This window comes from Eleutherodactylus coqui, chromosome 9, assembly GCF_035609145.1.
Source record: "Eleutherodactylus coqui strain aEleCoq1 chromosome 9, aEleCoq1.hap1, whole genome shotgun sequence".
In the NCBI taxonomy this organism is placed as follows: Eukaryota; Metazoa; Chordata; class Amphibia; order Anura; family Eleutherodactylidae; genus Eleutherodactylus; species Eleutherodactylus coqui.
The window spans coordinates 113,200,671-113,220,638 of NC_089845.1; the positions used below are offsets into that span (position 1 = coordinate 113,200,671).

At 45.4% G+C, this 19,968-nt stretch overlaps 1 protein-coding gene across 1 annotated transcript in view; it reads left to right on the top strand.

The window, feature by feature from the left end:
* The window catches only part of CDH17 (cadherin 17), a 66,932-nt gene that overhangs the window by 18,968 nt on the left and 27,996 nt on the right, over positions 1 to 19,968 (top strand). Inside the window, exons 3-7 of the mRNA XM_066579013.1 lie at positions 10,156 to 10,296; positions 10,720 to 10,858; positions 13,011 to 13,169; positions 16,110 to 16,297; positions 19,562 to 19,693. Coding sequence (XP_066435110.1) covers positions 10,156 to 10,296; positions 10,720 to 10,858; positions 13,011 to 13,169; positions 16,110 to 16,297; positions 19,562 to 19,693 — 759 coding nt within the window. The remainder of the gene's footprint in view (positions 1 to 10,155; positions 10,297 to 10,719; positions 10,859 to 13,010; positions 13,170 to 16,109; positions 16,298 to 19,561; positions 19,694 to 19,968) is intronic.

Genomic DNA, 19,968 nt, shown 5'->3' on the forward strand with positions numbered 1-19,968 from the left:
ATGATTCTATGATGGATGATAGGGCCTAATAAAGCGGGATTGTAAGCTGGATAGATCCCCCACATAAATACCATCCGGCTAGCTAGTACCTCTTTGTGGTGTCTGACTCCAGCCCAGAATCTAGGTGTATATGTGTTTGTCCCTTTACACACCATGGTTTTAAATATTTATCAATAAAACGGTTGTTTTAGGTTATTCTCCTGTCGGGTTTTTTGAATTATAATTTTGTGTTTTATTAAGCCTCCTTGCCTCTGTGAAACTTTTTATTTTAATTCAGGAAAGTTTTATTGAACAAAACAAGCAATAAACAAAGCGGTGCAAACATAATAAAGCATAAAAAAACATACATAAACAGAGCCTGTGTCCGTGCGGTTTATCATAAGCAGGAGCACAGCATATAATAATTGCAGAATGTGTGAGCAGCAGCACGCATGCAATCAGATGGCAAAGCAACAAGGTCTACAGTAGACATATGAAGAAAGAAAACCAAAAAAAGCAATAAACAACAGCAAAGAGAGATAAATGGGGAGTAAACCCTAAAATTAAAAATTTCAGTGACTTAAAGCACCAAGTACCCCATAGCGTGTGGCAACCAACTACTGGTAGTGGTAGAAAAGTAACAAGAGCGCAGAAATTGTATGACACAAAAGTGTAGCCCACCAGAGGGTTGGCGGCAGACACCATTCCCTAAATGGTCACCCAGTAGAGAGTAGGGATGCACAAACCAGGCCCAGTGTCTCAGGTTGTATGTGGGGAGTGAATCCATGGGAGCCATACAGTGTAGTATTCATCCGAGACGCCAGGATGGAGGTAAATCATTATTTTTCATGAGGCATAGAGGAATTTATACTGCCTATACGTTGTGCTAGGGAGGGGATGGCATCATTCATCCAGTTGTGTGCCACCACTTGTCTGCCCTGAAAGATCATCTCATGAAGCAACTGCTGCTACTTGGGAGACAGCTTAAATAGCCTGTCCAGTTGTAAAATATATATGGCCTATGCTCAGGACATGTCATAAATAGTAGATCAGTGGGGGTTTGACGCCCACGATCTCCACTGATCAGCTGTTTGCTGAGGATGGTGCACTCATGAATTGAGATGATTCCTGCAGGAAGCAGATAGCACTGTTCCCACTGCTGTGGTAAGACTTGACATTACAGTAAACGTTTCCATTGAAGATAATAGAAACTTTGCCTGTAATACCATGCCCGACCACTGCAGTGGGAACGGTGCTGTCTGCTTCCTGAAGAAATCAGCTCAGTATTAGAGATGAGCGAGCACCAAAATGCTCGGGTGCTCGTTACTCGAGACGAACTTTTCGCGATGCTCGAGGGTTCGTTTCGAGTAACGAACGCCATTGAAGTCAATGGGCGACCCGAGCATTTTTGTATATCGCCGATGCTCGCTAAGGTTTTCGTTTGTGAAAATCTGGGCAATTCAAGAAAGTGATGGGAACGACACAGCAACGGATAGGGCAGGCGAGGGGCTACATGTTGGGCTGCATATCAAGTTCCCAGGTCCCACTATTAAGGCACAATAGCGGCAAGAGTGCCCCCCCCCCTCCCAACAACTTTTACTTCTGAAAAGCCCTCATTAGCAATGCATACCTTAGCTAAGCACCACACTACCTCCAACAAAGCACAATCACTGCCTGCATGACACTCCGCTGCCACTTCTCCTGGGTTACATGCTGCCCACCCCCCCCCCCCCCACACGACCCAGTGTCCACAGCGCACACCAAAGTGTCCCTGCGCAGCCTTCAGCTGCACTCATGCCACACCACCCTCATGTCTATTTATAAGTGCGTCTGCCATGAGGAGGAACTGCAGGCACACACTGCAGAGGGTTGGCACGGCTAGGCAGCGACCCTCTTTAAAAGGGGCGGGGCGATAGCCCACAATGCTGTACAGAAGCAATGAGAAATAGAATCCTGTGCCACCGCCATCAGGAGCTGCACACGTGGGCATAGCAATGGGGAACCTATGTGCCACACACTATTCATTCTGTCAAGGTGTCTGCATGCCCCAGTCAGACCGCGGTTTTTTATAAATAGTCACAGGCAGGTACAACTCCGCAATGGGAATTCCGTGTGCACCCACAGCATGGGTGGCTCCCTGGAACCCACCGGCTGTACATTAATGTATCCCATTGCAGTGCCCATCACAGCTGAGGTAACGTCCGATTAAATTCAGGTGGGCTTTGGCCCACACTGCATGCCCCAGTCACACTGGGGTTCTTTAGAAGTGGACACATGCAGTTACAACTCCCTGTGGACCCACAGCATGGGTGGCTCCCTGGAACCCACCGGCGGTACATAAATATATCCCATTGCAGTGCCCAGCACAGCTGATGTAACGTCAGCTTTAATGCAGGTGGGCTAAAAATTAATTGGATTACACTGTAGGCGAGGGCCCCAAAAAATTGGTGTACCAACAGTACTAATGTACGTCAGAAAAATTGCCCATGCCCAACCAAGAGGGCAGGTGAAACCCATTAATCGCTTTGGTTAATGTGGCTTAATTTGTAACTAGGCCTGGAGGCAGCCCAGGTAAAATAAAAATTGGTTCAGGTGAAAGTTTCAACGCTTTAATGAGCATTGAAACGTATAAAAATTGTTTACAAAAATTATATGACTGAGCCTTGTGGGCCTAAGAAAAATTGCCCGTTCGACGTGATTACGTCAGGTTTCAGGAGGAGGAGCAGGAGGATGAATATTATACACAGATTGATGAAGCTAAAAGGTCCCCGTTTTTGATGGTGATAGAGAACAATGCTTCCATCCGCGGGTGCAGCCTACGTATTGTTTAGGTATAGCTGCTGTCCGCTGGTGGAGAAGAGAAGTCCTGCCATGAGGAGGAACCGCAGGCACACACTGCAGAGGGTTGGCACGGCTAGGCAGCGACCCTCTTTAAAAGGGGCGGGGTGATAGCCCACAATGCTGTACAGAAGCAATGAGAAATATAATCCTGTGCCACCGCCATCAGGAGCTGCACACGTGGGCATAGCAATGGGGAACCTATGTGCCACACACACTATTCATTCTGTCAAGGTGTCTGCATGCCCCAGTCAGACCGCGTTTTTTTAATAAATAGTCACAGGCAGGTACAACTCTGCAATGGGAATTCCGTGTGCACCCACAGCATGGGTGGCTCCCTGGAACCCACCAGCTGTACATAAATGTATCCCATTGCAGTGCCCTGGACAGCAGAGCTAATGTCAGATTAAATGCAGGTGGGCTTCGGCCCACACTGCATGCCCCAACCTGACCGGGTTTTTAATTCATAGACACAGGCAGTTACAACTCCCTATTGTGAAGTCCCTGTGGACCGACAGCATGGGTGGGTGCCAGGAAGCCACCGGCGGTACATAAATATATCCCATTGCATTGCCCATCACAGCTGAGGTAATGTCATGTTTAATGCAGGTGGGCTTCGGCCCACACTGCATGCCCCAGTCAGACTGGGGTTCTTTAGAAGTGGACACATGTAGTTACAACTCCCTGTGGACCCACAGCATGGGTGGGTGCCAGGAAGCCACCGGAGGTACATAAATATATCCCATTGCATTGCCCATCACAGCTGAGGTAATGTCATGTTTAATGCAGGTGGGCTTGGGCCCACACTGCATGCCCCAGTCAGACTGGGGTTCTTTAGAAGTGGACACATGTAGTTACAACTCCCTGTGGACCCACAGCATGGGTGGGTGCCAGGAAGCCACCGGCGGTAGATAAATATATCCCATTGCATTGCCCATCACAGCTGAGGTAATGTCATGTTTAATGCAGGTGGGCTTGGGCCCACACTGCATGCCCCAGTCAGACTGGGGTTCTTTAGAAGTGGACACATGTAGTTACAACTCCCTGTGGACCCACAGCATGGGTGGGTGCCAGGAAGCGACCGGCGGTACATAAATATATCCCATTGCATTGCCCATCACAGCTGAGGTAATGTCATGTTTAATGCAGGTGGGCTTCGGCCCACACTGCATGCCCCAGTCAGACAGGGGTTCTTTAGAAGTGGACACATGTAGTTACAACTCCCTGTGGACCCACAGCATGGGTGGCTCCCTGGAACCCACCGGCGGTACATAAATATATCCCATTGCAGTGCCCAACACAGCTGATGTATCGTCAGCTGTAATGCAGGTGGGCTAAAAATTAATTGGATTACACTGTAGGCGAGGGCCCCCAAAAATTGGTGTACCAACAGTACTAATGTACCTGAGAAAAATTGCCCATGCCCAACCAAGAGGGCAGGTGAAACCCATTAATCGTTTTGGTTAATGTGGCTTAATTGGTAACTAGGCCTGGAGGCAGCCCAGTAAAACTAAAAATTGGTTGAGGTGAAAGTTTCAACGCTTTAATGAGCATTAAAACGTATATAAATTGTTTAGAAAAATTATACGACTGAGCCTTGTGGGCCTAAGAAAAATTGCCCGTTCGGCGTGATTATGTGAGGTTTCAGGAGAAGGAGGAGGAATATTATACACAGATTGATGAAGCAAAAAGGTCCCCGTTTTGGATGGTGATAGAGAACGATGCTTCTATCCGCGGGTGCAGCCTACGTATTGTTTAGGTATCGCTGCTGTCCGCTGGTGGAGAAGAGAAGTCTGAGGAAACCCAGGCTTTGTTCATCTTGATGAGTGTAAGCCTGTAGGCACTGTCGGTTGACAGGTGGGTACGCTTATCCGTGATGATTCCCCCAGCCACACTAAACACACTCTCTGACAAGACGCTAGCCGCAGGACAAGCAAGCACCTCCAGGGCATACAGCGCGAGTTCAGGCCACGTGTCCAGCTTCGACACCCAGTAGTTGTAGGGGGCAGAGGCGTCACCGAGGATGGTCGTGCGATCGTCTACGTACTCCCTCACCATCCTTTTACAGTGCTCCCGCCAACTCAGCCTTGACTGGGGACCGGTGACACAGTCTTGCTGGGGAGCCAGAAAGCTGGCAAAGGCCTTGGATAATGGTCCCCTGCCTGCGCTGTACATGCTGCCTGATCTCTGCGCCTCCCCTGCTACCTGGGCCGCGGAAATGCGCCTTCGGCCACTAGCGCTGTCGGATGGGAAGTTTACCATCATTTTGTCCACCAGCGCCCAGTGGTATAGCATCATTCTCGAACCCCTTTCCTCTTCGGGAATGAGAGTGGAAAGGCTCTCCTTATACCGTGGGTCGAGCAGTGTGTACACCCAGTAATCCGTAGTGGCCAGAATGCGTGTAACGCGAGGGTCACGAGAAAGGCATCCTAACATGAAGTCAGCCATGTGTGCCAGGGTACCTGTACGCAACACATGGCTGTCCTCACTCGGAAGATCACTTTCAGGATCCTCCTCCTCCTCAGGCCATACACGCTGAAAGGATGACAGGCAAGCAGCATCTGTACCCTCAGCAGTGGGCCAAGCTGTCTCTTCCCCCTCCTCCTCATGCTCCTCTCCCTCCTCCTCCTCCTCCTCCTCCTCCGGCCATACACGCTGAAAGGATGACAGGCAAGCAGCATCTGTACCCTCAGCAGTGGGCCAAGCTGTCTCTTCCCCCTCCTCCTCATGCTCCTCCCCCTTCTCCTCCTCCTCAACGCGCTGAGATATAGACAGGAGGGTGCTCTGACTATCCAGCGACATACTGTCTTCCCCCGCCTCCGTTTCCGAGTGCAAAGCGTCTGCCTTTATGCTTTGCGGGGAACTTCTCAAGAGGCATAGCAGAGGAATGGTTACGCTAATGATTGCAGCATCCCTGCTCAGCATCTGGGTAGACTCCTCAAAGTTTCCAAGGACCTGGCAGATGGCTGCCAACCAGGCCCACTCTTCTGTAAATAATTGAGGAGGCTGACTCCCACTACGCCGCCCATGTTGGAGTTGGTATTCCGCAATAGCTCTACGCTGCTCATAGAGCCTGGCCAACATGTGGAGCGTAGAGTTCCACTGTGTGGGCACGTCGCACAGCAATCGGTGCACTGGCAGATGAAACCGATGTTGCAGGGTCCGCAGGGTGGCAGCGTCCGTCTTGGAGTTGCGGAAATGTGCGCTGACCCAACGCACCTTTCCGAGCAGGTATGACAAGTGTGGGTAGCTTTTCAGAAAGCGCTGAACCACCAAATTAAAGACATGGGCCAGGCATGGCACGTGCGTGAGACTGCCGAGCTGCAGAGCCGCCACCAGGTTACGGCCGTTGTCACACACGACCATGCCCGGTTGGAGGCTCAGCGGCGCAAGCCAGCGGTCGGTCTGCTCTGTCAGACCCTGCAGCAGTTCGTGGGCCATCTGCCTCTTCTCTCCTAAGCTGAGTAGTTTCAGCACGGCCTGCTGACGCTTGCCCACCGCTGTGCTGCCATGCCGCGCGACACCGACTGCTGGCGACGTGCTGCTGCTGACACATCTTGATTGCGAGACAGAGGTTGCGTAGGAGGAGGAGGGTGGTTTAGTGGAGGAAGCATACACCGCCGCAGATACCACCACCGAGCTGGGGCACGCAATTCGGGGGGTGGGTAGGACGTGAGCGGTCCCAGGCTCTGACTCTGTCCCAGCCTCCACTAAATTCACCCAATGTGCCGTCAGGGAGATATAGTGGCCCTGCCCGCCTGTGCTTGTTCCCGTGTCTGTTGTTAAGTGGACCTTGGCAGTAACCGTGTTGGTGAGGGCACGTACAATGTTGCGGGAGACGTGGTCGTGCAGGCCTGGGACGGCACATCGGGAAAAGTAGTGGCGACTGGGAACCGAGTAGCGCGGGGCCGCCGCCGCCATCATGCTTTTGAAAGCCTCCGTTTCCACAAGCCTATACGGCAGCATCTCCAGGCTGATGAATTTGGCAATGTGCACGTTTAACGCTTGAGCGTGCGGGTGCGTGGCGGCGTACTGGACGCTGCGCTGAGAGACATTGCTGGATGGGGCCGAGGACAGCGGAGGTGAGGGTGTGGGTGCAGGCCAGGAGACGGTAGTGCCTGTGTCCTGAGAGGGGGGTTGGATCTCAGTGGCAGGTTGGGGCACAGGGGGAGAGGCAGTGGTGCAAACCGGAGGCGGTGAACGGCCTTCGTCCCACCTTGTGGGGTGCTTGGTCATCATATGCCTGCGCATGCTGGTGGTGGTGCCTCCCCAGCTGATCTTGGCGTGACAAAGGTTGTACACCACTGTTCGTCGGTCGTCAGGCGTCTCTGTGAAAAACTGCCACACCGTAGAGCACCTTGACCTCTGCAGGGTGGCATGGCGCGAGGGGGCGCTTTGGGAAACAGTTGGTGGATTATTCGGTCTGGCCCTGCCTCTACCCCGGGCCACCGCACTGGCTCGGCCTGTGCCCACACCCTGACTTGGGCCTCCGCGTCCTCGGCCGCGTCCACGTCCTCTAGGCCTACCCCTACACCTCAGCATGCTGTATTACCAGTAGTGCAGAAACAGAACGCTGTAATTAAATGTGCCGCTTATTGGCCTGTGGTTGGAGGCTGATTTCGCTTACGGAACGCCAGGAAATAATTTTGCGCAAGCCTGCTGTAACACTTAGCTGGCTGCGTATGAATTTGTAGAACTACTACACCCAGACACAGACCCAGAACACTGAGGACACTCACAGGCAGCCCAAATAGATTTTTTCCCCCAAATTTTTTTGCAAAGGCTCACTGCCTATATTCAATAATTAATATGTCTTCTGTCCCTGCCTAAGCGCTTCTGGCCCTAGGGTATGTCACAGAACTGCAGAGTGTTGCACTGTGAACTGCAATACAGCAGTGATTTCAGAGCCCAGACAGAGCTAGGAAATAATTTTGCGCAAGCTTGCCGTAACATTTAGCTAGCTGCGTATGAATTTGTAGAACTACTACACCCAGCACAGACCCAGTACACTGAGGACGGTCACAGGCAGCCCAAATAGATTTTTTCCCCCAAATTTTTTTTCAAAGGCCCACTGCCTATATTCAATCAATAATATGTCTTCTGTCCCTGCCTCACCACTACTGGCCCTGCACTATGTCTAATTACTGCAGGGCGCAATGCTCTGCACGGCCGATATACCAACAAAAAAAAAAATGTGCAACACTGCAAAAAGCAGCCTCCACAGTACTGCACACGGTCAGATGTGGCCCTAAGAAGGACCGTTGGGGTTCTTGAAGCCTACAATAACTCCTAACACTCTCCCTATAGCAGCTCCAACAAGATAGCACTTTCCCTCAGCTATGTCAGAACGCATCTGTGGCGAGCCGCGGGAGGGGCCGATTTTTATACTTGGGTGACACCTGATCTCGCCAGCTACTCACTGCAGGGGGGTGGTATAGGGCTTGAACGTCGCAGGGGGAAGTTGTAATGCCTTCCCTGTCTCTCTATTGGCCAGAAAAGCGCGCTAACGTCTCAGAGATGAAAGTGAAAGTAACCCGAACATCGCGTGGTACTCGTTACGAGTAACGAGCATCTCGAACACGCTAATAGTCGAACGAGTATCAAGCTCGGACGAGTACGTTCGCTCATCTCTACTCAGTATATATGCGCACAGGCCTCAGCAAAAATCCTGGATGACAGACCCTCCCCGATCTACTATTTATGACCTGTCCTGAGGATAGGACATAAATAGTTTATAAGTGGACAATCTCTTTAAGTGGATTAAAACAACACAACCTATCAAGCTGGGCCTAATGGTAAGCGGAACAGGAACTCCCATCAGATCATTTAAACATCTAACGACTTGCACCCAGAAACCTTGTATATAAGGGCACTGCCAATTTAAATGGTTGACGATCCTGGCTCTACTTCACATTTTGGGCAAACATTCTTTCTGACCAGATAGAATTTAGACACCCTAGCAGAGGGCATATAGGCTTGATTAAGGATAAACAGCTGTGTGGCTCTCTCAGGATACCATGCTGAAACGTATTTAGGCACCACCAGGATATCCTCCCACTCAGCATTCGAGATGTCTTCCAGAATCAACTCTCATTTAGACTGACTGGGAGCAAGAACAGTATCCTGACGATAGGCCACAAGACTGTTATATATGGCAGAAATACTGCCTCTAGGGCTACCCTCCATTAACATTGTAGGCAGATAAGTCAGGGTACTCCAGGGCCTAGACCCCATATTGCACATGGTACTCATGGCACAGGGGAATATATCAAAAAAGCATATTATTGGCCAGATTAAATTCCTCTTTAAGGTCTCTCTCACACAGGAAGTGGCCTTGCCGTTGGCACGCCAGCTTACATGTTTTGGGCCTAAAATACTAACACCCGCATTTATTGATGGCGCTTTCCATTGCTGCGTTTTCGAGCAGACTCTGTTCTATATTTGTCTGTTTAGCACACCTCATCACCCATCATAATGATGGGGTGCCCTAAAACACGCTGTCAGCCACAGGGAGCTGTGGCCAAAAGCGAAAGTAAAATCGAGGCAAAGCGCTGCATTTGAAATCACGGTGCTTCAATGCGTTTATGTGTGAGAGCGGCCTAAGAGTTTCGAAGGATTTAAGACTCCTGAAGTTAATTGTTTGGTCAGGATTTTGTATACTGTGCTGAAGCCACACAGAGAGGACTGGGATATTAAGGAATTCGAGTAACGTGGTACCATAGGGGAGTATAAGCATGAAAAGAGAGATTGCCATAAGGTTTCAAAACTCTTGCCCAGACCTGCTTGGGCTGGAGAAGTATGTAATTCTGAAAATTGTACGTTGTTAATGTTTCAGCCTACTTGAGTGCCTGAGTGCCCATCCATATTTCCTACTAGATCAGTGTTTCTCAACTCTGGTCCTCAGAGACCCCCAACAGGTCATGTTTTTAGGATATCCTTTAGTAAGAACACCTGTGGCAATGTCTGAGGCACCGTCAATAATATAGAAGATGTACTTAGCCAGTTGCCAGGTAGGAACTATTAAACCCAGTAAACCTATTATCATACACAACATCAGCATTAGGAGAGTCCTCCAGACATTTTGTTTTGACTGCAGAATGATTTTAATATTGTACTTGGAAAATCAGACATTAAAATGTGATTGATTTTTGGCCAACATATCTAGTACTTTTTGGAAACATTCCCAAGTATTCCTGAAAGTCAGTATTGCCAAATGTAAGGGTTTCCATCTAAATACCTATATTTTCTACTTCTTTGAGGGAATGCCTATTAGCAATAAGTGTCTTATGTAATGGAATTTGCATTAAAAATATCTAATAAACTTCTGTTTTCTTCTAGTTTGATAAACAAAACCAGAGATCTGCAAAATTTGTCCTGGAAGGTGAAAAAGATGGTATCATTGAGATGGAACCTTATAGCGGAAAGCTGATTACAACAGGTCCTCTGAACTGGGAGATGAGACAAATCTACGTATTAAAAGTAATGAGAATATGGACATTTTCTATTCTAATTCTATATGTACATCTCCATAGAATGAAGCGGAGACCACCACCCAACATAATGTCAGAATATATAAAAAGAGCATTGAGACATTTAGTAAATGTGTTCCGATACTTTTTCTCTTCCACCACTTGAGTATTCATACATGAAGAATAATTAGCTATAAATGACTATGTTACTGAATTAGTTTTCTTGCTGTGAACGAACCAGGAAGCATTTTATTCTTTTAGTTTGAGAGGAAATTAATTCAGTGTAAAATCATCAAATTTGGCAACGTGTGACAGGCAGGATGATGACTTTGAATCTTGTTGGGTTCAAATCCCTGTAGAGTTGATGGCTATAACTCTTACGGCCCGTGTGTGAAATTTGTGTGTAAATTATATGTCTGTTCTTTATCTATAGGCAAAAACTCTTGACAGTAATGAATTGCTCGTTGAAGGTCCACATTCTATTACTATAATCGTAGACGACATCAATAATAATGTACCATTTTTCAACCAGTCCAAGTATAATGCTGAAGTCAGAGAACAAGCTAGGCCAGGTAGGTTAAGAAAGAACAGTCTTAAAGGGACTGGGTCAAGATACAAAGTTATCCCCTCTACCCAGGGTAGAGGATAACTTTATGATCGGTTGGGGTCTGACCACACACTGATCTCAAGAACAGGTTGTCCCTGCATGTATGGAGCAGAGGTCATGTGCCAGCACTCCATTCATTTCAATGGGAGCTCAGAAAATTGTCAAGTACGAAACTTCTTCTGCTCCAGTTAAAATGAATGAAGCAGGAGTACAGATATGCAACCTCTTCTCCATTCATGTGGGGACCTTCTGGATTGGGATTAATAGTGGTCCCAACATACAACCCCCTTGGTGTATTAATAATGCTTTTTTTCTGTACTTGTTGTCTTCATATCAGCTAATACAGTGTTTTTCAATCCATTTCTCAAGGAACCCCATGTATCATGTATTGAGACATTTCTTTATACCGCATATATGAATCCATAATTGGCACATGTTTTCACATGCTGTAGCGTAAATCTCCACCCTTATATACAATTTTGAATTTTTATCTAAATAGGTTCAAAACTTTGTGCTCATTAAAGGTATTGGACCACTACAGCAACTTATCACCTATCCAGAGGATAGGTAGTAAGTATTTGATCAGTGGGGTCTGAATACTGGAACCACCAACAATCAAGAGAATGGGAATCCAAAGTCTCCAGAGCATTGGTCATGCATGCACACATATTCTTCATTCTTCTCTATGGGACTGCTGGAGATAGCCAACTACAGCACTCAACTATCTCTGGCAGTCCAATGATCAAACAAATAGCTATGGTGTCCAACTCCTTCAATTTCTTATTATATCTTGATAGCAGAGGGTGCTCCAATTTTCTGATACAGAACTCAAAACCCACTGCATAGATATACTTATGAGAAAATTTGCAAGATACCTGCAGCCACCACTAAAGGGCACTTACTGTATTCGGCTATACACTAAAACCCAATAATAAGACTGGACCTTTCCCTGGTGATGTTTGCAAGCAGCCCATCTGATCTTTTAACCTACTGTATGTCTATACATGGAATTTTAGAACTCTGTATAGGAAAAAAAAACAAGCCTTAACCATTATAAACATATATTAAGAAATTAGCTGGACTTTCACTTTAAAGGGCTGGTGCAGTTGTAAACCATTGATGGCGTTCCTGCAGGATGGACAAACAGTAGTATATCCCCAGGGGTTTGTTGCCCGAAAGCCCCACTGATCAGCTGTTTACTGGGCCAATGTGCATGTGTACTGAGTTGATTTCTGCAGGAAGCAGACAGCTCAATTTCCACTGCAGGGGCCATGCCTGGTATTGCAGGCAAAGCTCCCATTGAAATTAATAGGCCTGTAAAACCAAACCTGACCACTGCAGTTGGAACGGAGCTGTCTGCTTTCTGCAGAAATCAACTCAGTGCATTAGTGCTCCAGTCTTACAAACAGCTGATCAGTGGGGATCCCGGGTGGCAGACTCCTGCCAATCTACTATTGATGGCCTATTCTTAAAATAGGCTATCAATAGTTGACCATTGGACAACCCCTTTTAGAATTGAATTTGGAAATAACTAGTGTAATATGTAGAATGAAAAAGCTCAAACTATGCCTACAATAGAGACAGCTATGTTGTATCCAAATCCGTTTTCATAAGGGTGTAAAATGCCATTGCACTGAAGATAAGCCTGAGCCTGATTACTGGTTCAATCTGTAAAATGGCTGCTAAATTGCTTATCTATTATAAAATTAAAATATATAGGAGTTTAAAAAAACTGTTTTGATGCACATTTTAATCCTAACTACACCCTCTTTCATTCTGCAATGCACACAAGACTAAAGGGAGGTGTAAACAAAAGACAGTCTTCATGCTTATTGATGTCATGATTGTAATGGCACCATTCTATACTCTGGTGAGCCAGTCCAACCCAACGGTTCTTAGGTCAGTTCTTTTTCAGATACGAATGCCTTGATGATATAAATGGATAAGTGCCAACATTGGTTTGGCCATGGCTACTTCTGCATTATACTTTCGATTTCTAATTAATGAAAGATTATTCAAACAAATCTGCAGGTGGATCTTAAAAAACACATCTATAGATAAGCTATAGTTTACAAAAACTTTTTTGCAAATGCCTCTTTGTATCTTTACCAATTTAGATATACCATTCATAAGAGTTTTTGCCACGGATAAGGATGACCCAGCAACGCCCAATGCTCAACTTGTCTACCAAATCACGCAACAGATTCCAGACCCAGCCAGAATCATGTTTTTCCAGATCAACAATGTAACGGGGGAAATTTCCACCACTTCAGCTGGTACGTACAGAGCAATCAATTGACTCTAAGAAGGCTCCTTACAGCTTAATATTAACCCAGCCAACAGCTGGTTCAATTGCTTCGGCTGCAAAAGGAAGCATTTCATTGACAAAGTCTGTGGGTCGTAATCCGGCTCATCTGATTATTTTATCTCAATGGAAGGACGTTAATCTTTTTGTAACTAAAATAAGTGCAATCTCTTAACTAACAGATCTTCCATGGAAATACAGCGCTATAACAACTGCTTGGCTATTACAGTTAGTCAAGGGGCATTATGAATCTACTCTGAATTCTCATACTTGTAGAGTTTACATATAAGTAGAGTTAACATTGCAACTGAAGACATTTCATGCCTAAATAGAGTTTATTTCATGGTTTGTCCTTTTCCACATGAATTAATTAGATGCATGTATCCAGTCACACAGCGGACCTCACAATACTCTGTGTTCATAGCACTTAGATGTACATTGACATCAAAATGACCACAAATCCTAATATGTCCACACTTACAGTATATATGTGTCAATGCAATATGTACATTTAGACATGTGCTGCCAAAGACGTAGCTATAGGGGGTACAGAGGTAGCAGTCATAAAAATAACACAGGGGCCCTGTTACAAATTTAGCATTAGGGCCCAGGGGTTTCTAGCTACACATCTGTATGCAGCATTGGACATTTACTTCAGCCTGCTGGATGTTTATATCCCTTGTTTCTTTCTTGGATACATTTAATAAATTGAATGTCTACAAAAACAGAAGAGATTAAGGTCACAGAGGGATAATGACTGCATTTGGTTACCAGTTCCTATAATTGTGTTTATGTGTGTCAGCTGGTTTTCTATTATGTAAATCCTTGTTATTTCAAACGACTTACTTGTTTACTGAAAATCATGATCAGTCATTTTTCTAGGAGTGGTAAGAGAAAATCGACAAAGTGTAGTAGTGGTGTGTCTGTGACCAACGTGTATGGAGCACTGAAAAGTCGAATGCCATGGGTCTAATGTTCAGGGGTCTGCTCTGAGCTGAAGCTCAGTGGTGGATACAAGTTGTTTTTTGCGGTGGATCAGCAGTACAATAATGGGGTCCACACCTACCCCATGCATCTCAAGCGGAACACTTATTTCCAAACCATCGAACCTCCACTAATGAGAAAGTGATGGCATAGTCTAGCACTTTACCATCACTTTCTATGATGGAAATAAACCTTTTAAGGTTCAACATGGCTATTGTTTCACATCTCACAAAGAAGGGAACATTGTTTCCTCTATGTTGTTTCCAGTATTAGAATGTTACTTATGTGATGAGTCTTATTAGACCCAGTACAGCCCTTTGTTTGACAAACACTACTCGAAGGCCTCATGTCCACTAGGAAATTCGGGCCCGCGCGGATTCTCCATGCAGAATCCCGCAGCAGGAACCTCCTTTCCCGCGGACATAAGGCCTGAAAAAAGGTTTAACTCACCTGTCCGGACGCTGCAGGTTCCCCTCCGTCAGATCTTCTTTCCCTCTGCCCGGCACGCTGGTAGCATGCCGCGCGCATGTGCCGTGCACTCTTTTTTTTTTCTCTTTGAACTCCTGCTCTCCCGCGCTCCCACGCCGGAGAGCAGAAATACAGCTGCGGGTGTACCGCGGGAGATCCGCAGAAAATGGAGCATGCTGCGTTTTTTCTCCCGCACGTGAAAAACGCAAATCCATTAAAATGCCATCTGCGGGTGCAAAATTCAATTTAATTGACCGCGGATGGCCAATGATTCCCTATGGGCAAAATTGAATGCGGAATCCGCAATTCAATTTTCCTAGTGGACATGAGGCCTTATCGCGGCAAAAAGTAATAGGTAGTTAACTTACACTGGACATAAACATACGTTAATTGTAGCCAATACGTTTCTTGATTCCACCAATATCAATTGAAATTGACAGCAATCTAGCATGTTGGCTGCGCAACTGTCCCCCACAATCTGGTGTTTGAGAAAACAAGGGTCAGCTTGAAAAATTCTTTGTATGACCAGGAGATAAACATCATAAATGCTGCATTTACCTCTTTCTACATGAATGATTGAAAATCCTTTATTCTAGTTAGCAATGCTTGCTGATGGAATTTCAGAGATTTTTGCAAGAAGAGATGAGCTTGATGCCTAAGTAATAAATATTACTAAAAACTTCCTCATCATCTCCTCTGCCATATGTTAGCACTTCTTGGAGGCACATTTTGATGTCCTGCAGCTGGGACTGTCGGAAACCCTAGGCAGTGATTGCCGCATGGCAATTGACCCTTATGCTCTCTCTATAAGGCTACTTTAACACTAGATTTGCAGTGTACATTTACCATATGTACCTGGAAAGATCCAAGCACATGCGGCAAATGAAACAATAGATTCACCATCAGAGACCACTTTGGCCTTTGTTCCGGTTGTTTCCATCATGGTTTCCAATGTTTTTACTGCATGGAGTAGCAAAAGGGACTGGCTATTCCATGCAGAGGCATCTAGAAAATACGTATACAGTATGGTACACATTTTCTTACAATGGTAGACAAATGCCACACAAATTGCAGTATATGAAATATTTCTTTGATCATATGTATTTGTGCATTTGGCTCAGTTTAAGGCTAAATTTTCACCTGCAGTCTTTGATGGAATTTTTGCTGACGTTTTTGAGTCAAACATAGTAATAGATCCAAGGTATCGAAGATAGAGCAAAAACTGCATGTGTAAATGCAGGAAATTTTCATCATCAACTATGTTTGCTTGAGGCATTTTTTTTTCAACACAAATGACAAACAGTTTGCTCTTAGTATATAATAAAGAACTAAAAAACAATTGTGAACACTTTATAGTAAAGTCTACACCGCCAAGCACATGGACTAAGCACAGTTACAATGCAATGCTGGTCATGGACTATCTATGGCAAGTGATCATTTTTTAATTTTTTTATTGCAGGAACTCAAAATATAAAATTTGGGGATAAGCCTTATGAACTTTTTTTGGAAGTATCAGACCGTACAGAAAGACCCTTTAGCGATACTACAAAGGTGTTTATTACCATAAATGAAAATCTTTGGAAAGCGCCGAGCCCAATCACCATAGAGGAAAACTCCAAAAGCAGTCATCCATACAACATCACCAAGGTAATGACTGAAAAGTACTGTAGTATCAGTAAGATAGTTTGTAAGACTGAAAAAAGACACATGTCCATCCAGTTCGACTTATTATCCTGCAATGTTGATCCAGAGGAAGGCAAAACACCCAAATGAGGTAGAAGCCAATTTTGCTCATTTAAGGGAAAGAAATTCCCTCCCAACTCCAAAACTGGCAATCAGAATAATCCCTGTATCACCAACCCTTCTGAAGTAATCAGTGACTATAACAGTGGTGGCAAACTTATGGCACGCACGCCGGCAGCTGCTCGCCATGGTAATGAATAGCAGACAGGGTGCCTGAGGTCCCTTGTGCTCTGGCTGAGGTTTTCATTAGGAATATCTCTGTACTTTGCTCTATTCAGCTCTCCATCAACCCTGACCAGTCTTCCTCTTGCAACCACTGAAAAACACCCCCTAGCATAATGCTGCCACCACCATGCTTCACTGTAGGGATGGTATTGGGCAGGTGATGAGCAGCGCCTGGTTTCCTCCAGACAGAATGCTTAGAATGGAGGCCAAAAAGTTTAATCTTGGTTTCATCAGAAAAGAGAATCTTGTTTCTTAGTCTGAGAGTTCTTTAGGGGCTTTTTGGCAAATTTCAGGTGGGGTTTCATGTTTCTTTTCAGCCACTTTGCCATAAAGCCCAGCTTGGTAGGCCATAAAGCCCAGCTGCAGTGATGGTTGACCTTCTGGAAATTTCTCCAATTTGCACACAGGATCTTTGGAGCTCAACCAGAGTGACCATTGGGTTCTTAGTCGCCTCTTTTACCTAAGCCTTTCTCCCCCCATTACTTATTTTAGTGGGTCGGGCCTGCTCTGGGGAGAGTCTTGGTTGTTTCAAACTTCTTGCAATTAAGAATTATTGAGACCACGGTGCTCTTGGGAACTTTTAGTGCAACAAAAGCTTTTTGTATCCTTCTCCCGATCCGTGTCTCCAGACAATTCTGTCTCTGAGGGCTACTGACAGTTCTTTCCTCCTCATGCTTTGGTTTTGGCTCTGATATGCATTGTGAGCTGTGAGACCTTATATAGTCAGGGGTTTGCCTTTTTAAAATTATGTCCAATCAACTGAAATTACCCCAGGTGACTCTGATCAAGGTATAGAAACATCTCAAAGATGATCAAGAGAAATCTGAGCTATGTCATACCAAAGGGTCTCAGTATTTATGTCAATGCAAAATGTTAGTTTTTAATTTTTAAAAAAAATTGCAAAAATTTCTAACATTCTGTTTTCACTTTGTCAATAAGGGGTACTGAGTGCAGAATGATGGGGGAAAACTTTTTTTAAAAATTTGCACAAGGCCAAAACATAAAATGTGAAAAAACTGAAAGGGTCTTAAGACTTTTCGAATGCATTGTAAATCCCTGGGCCAGTGATGTGCAAAGGTAGCAGTCACACAAAGATAGTAGTTCCTAAGTGGGCCCAGAGGTGTCTATGCCACGTGAGAAGACACCAATATTATAAATGACACATGGTAGGTGGGGGTCTATTAAAGATTTTGCATCCGGTCTCAGGAGCTTGAAGGTATGCTCCTGGTCTTGTTAATAGGAGGACTAGTGGATTCCTACAGTATATTGCATACAGAGTCTAAGCATGCGGCGTGTCATCTGATAATGACTGTTCTTGGCATTGTTAATGCCCCATGAGCCAATTTCTCATCAAAATAACATCAGATTATTCTGCTGAACCCAATAAAGCAAAACCTCATATTGCAAAATTCACTACAAATAATTCAGTAACGTAATGAGAGTACTTTTGAAAATGAACTTGGCTCACATGTAACATACAGTACAAGGGTAACGCAGGGAGGGAGAGCAACGTTATGGTGTTTAAAAGCGGAGTTTGTAAAACAATCCACGCAATGGAAAATGTAACCAGACGTTGTGTGTTTCAAGAGCCAAGCTGGCCTAAACGCTGATTATATTAATGCTTTGTGAAAAGAACAGCATCTTAACCCCCTTCATTGTTGGAGAGCAGATACTCGGGGATTTCATTTTTCATTCGTTAGTAGTATATTTGCTAACTACGGAGAGTAAGAACATTAATTAAAGGGCTTATCAGGGACCTTACTGTTGAAGAACTATCATCAAAATAGTTCATCAATAGTTGAATGCTTAAAGGAGATGTCCCGCGCCGCAACGGGTTTTTTTTTTTAAACCCCCCCCCCCCCCCGTTCGGCGCGAGACAACCCCGATGCAGGGGTTAAAAAAACCACCCGCACAGCGCTTACCTGAATCCCGGCGGTCCGGCGTCTTCATACTCACCTGCTGAAGATGGCCGCCGGGATCCTCTGTCTTCATGGACCGCAGGGCTTCTGTGCGGTCCATTGCCGATTCCAGCCTCCTGATTGGCTGGAATCGGCACGTGACGGGGCGGAGCTACACGGAGCTACACGGAGCCCCATAGAGAAGAGGAGAAGACCCGGACTGCGCAAGCGCGGCTAATTTGGCCATCGGAGGGCGAAAATTAGTCGGCACCATGGAGACGAGGACGCCAGCAACGGAGCAGGTAAGTATAAAACTTTTTATAACTTCTGTATGGCTCATAATTAATGCACAATGTACATTACAAAGTGCATTATTATGGCCATGCAGAAGTGTATAACCCCACTTGCTGCCTCGGGACAACCCCTTTAAGATCTAAGCCGATATTAGCTGATGTAACTCCAAATGTAGCACTCTGCACCACATGAGGCTCTGTTTGATGTGTCTGGGGATCTGAGGAAGAAGTTATTACTTCGAAATACATTATGAGGATACATAATGAGGATCAGCTGATCAGTGGGGATTCTGAGTGGCAGATCCCCACTGATCAACTATTAATGACCTATCCTGAGGATAGGTCATCAGTAGTAAAAGCCCAGAATACCCCTAATAATTCCCAAATTTTTTTCAACACTTTTTCAATATTTCCTGTTGTGGAGCCATGGAGAGGGACAGACTCAGACTGTTTTCGAATTGTGGGTTGGACCGAAATAATTTAAAGGGATTGCACAGGATTAGAAAAACGTGGCTTTCTTCCAAAAACTGCACCACCGCTATCCACGAGTTATATCTAAATTAGAATAATGAGCTGCAATACCTGATACAGTTAAAGCACAAAAGTGATGCAAAAAAATACCAAAGTCTACTTCTGAACAACCCCTTAAAGGAGTTTTGTGTTCAATGAGAAATGCAAGCAGGAAAACAAATGAAAATGTGTCTGCATGGTTTTAAAATGTAGTAAATGTGATTGTCTTCTTTGTGCATTAGGTTACATGGAATGATCAGAATGTTGTGTATGAACTACACCAAAGAGACAAGCTTTTGAGGTTTCCATTTACTATTGATAAAAGTGGAAATATTTATGTCACAGAACCACTGGATAGGGAGGAGCATGATCAGGTAAGACATGGCGGTATTGTAGGACGTGTAGTGAGGGACAATCTTTCTATTCAGGATTGGGATTGAGCTCTTTTGGCACCTAAAGCAATCAGTTCAAAATCCCCACCCCACCCCCCAATTGGTGTGATAGCTGACAAATATTAAAACATTTTGGCAGTACCTACTGTACTATTGAGCAAAAGACAGCTCCCTGATCTCTGACAAACCAAGATGGCTGCACTCCTTTCTGACCACCTGAGGCACACTGTGCATTGGTAGTCTAAGGGTGCTTTCAC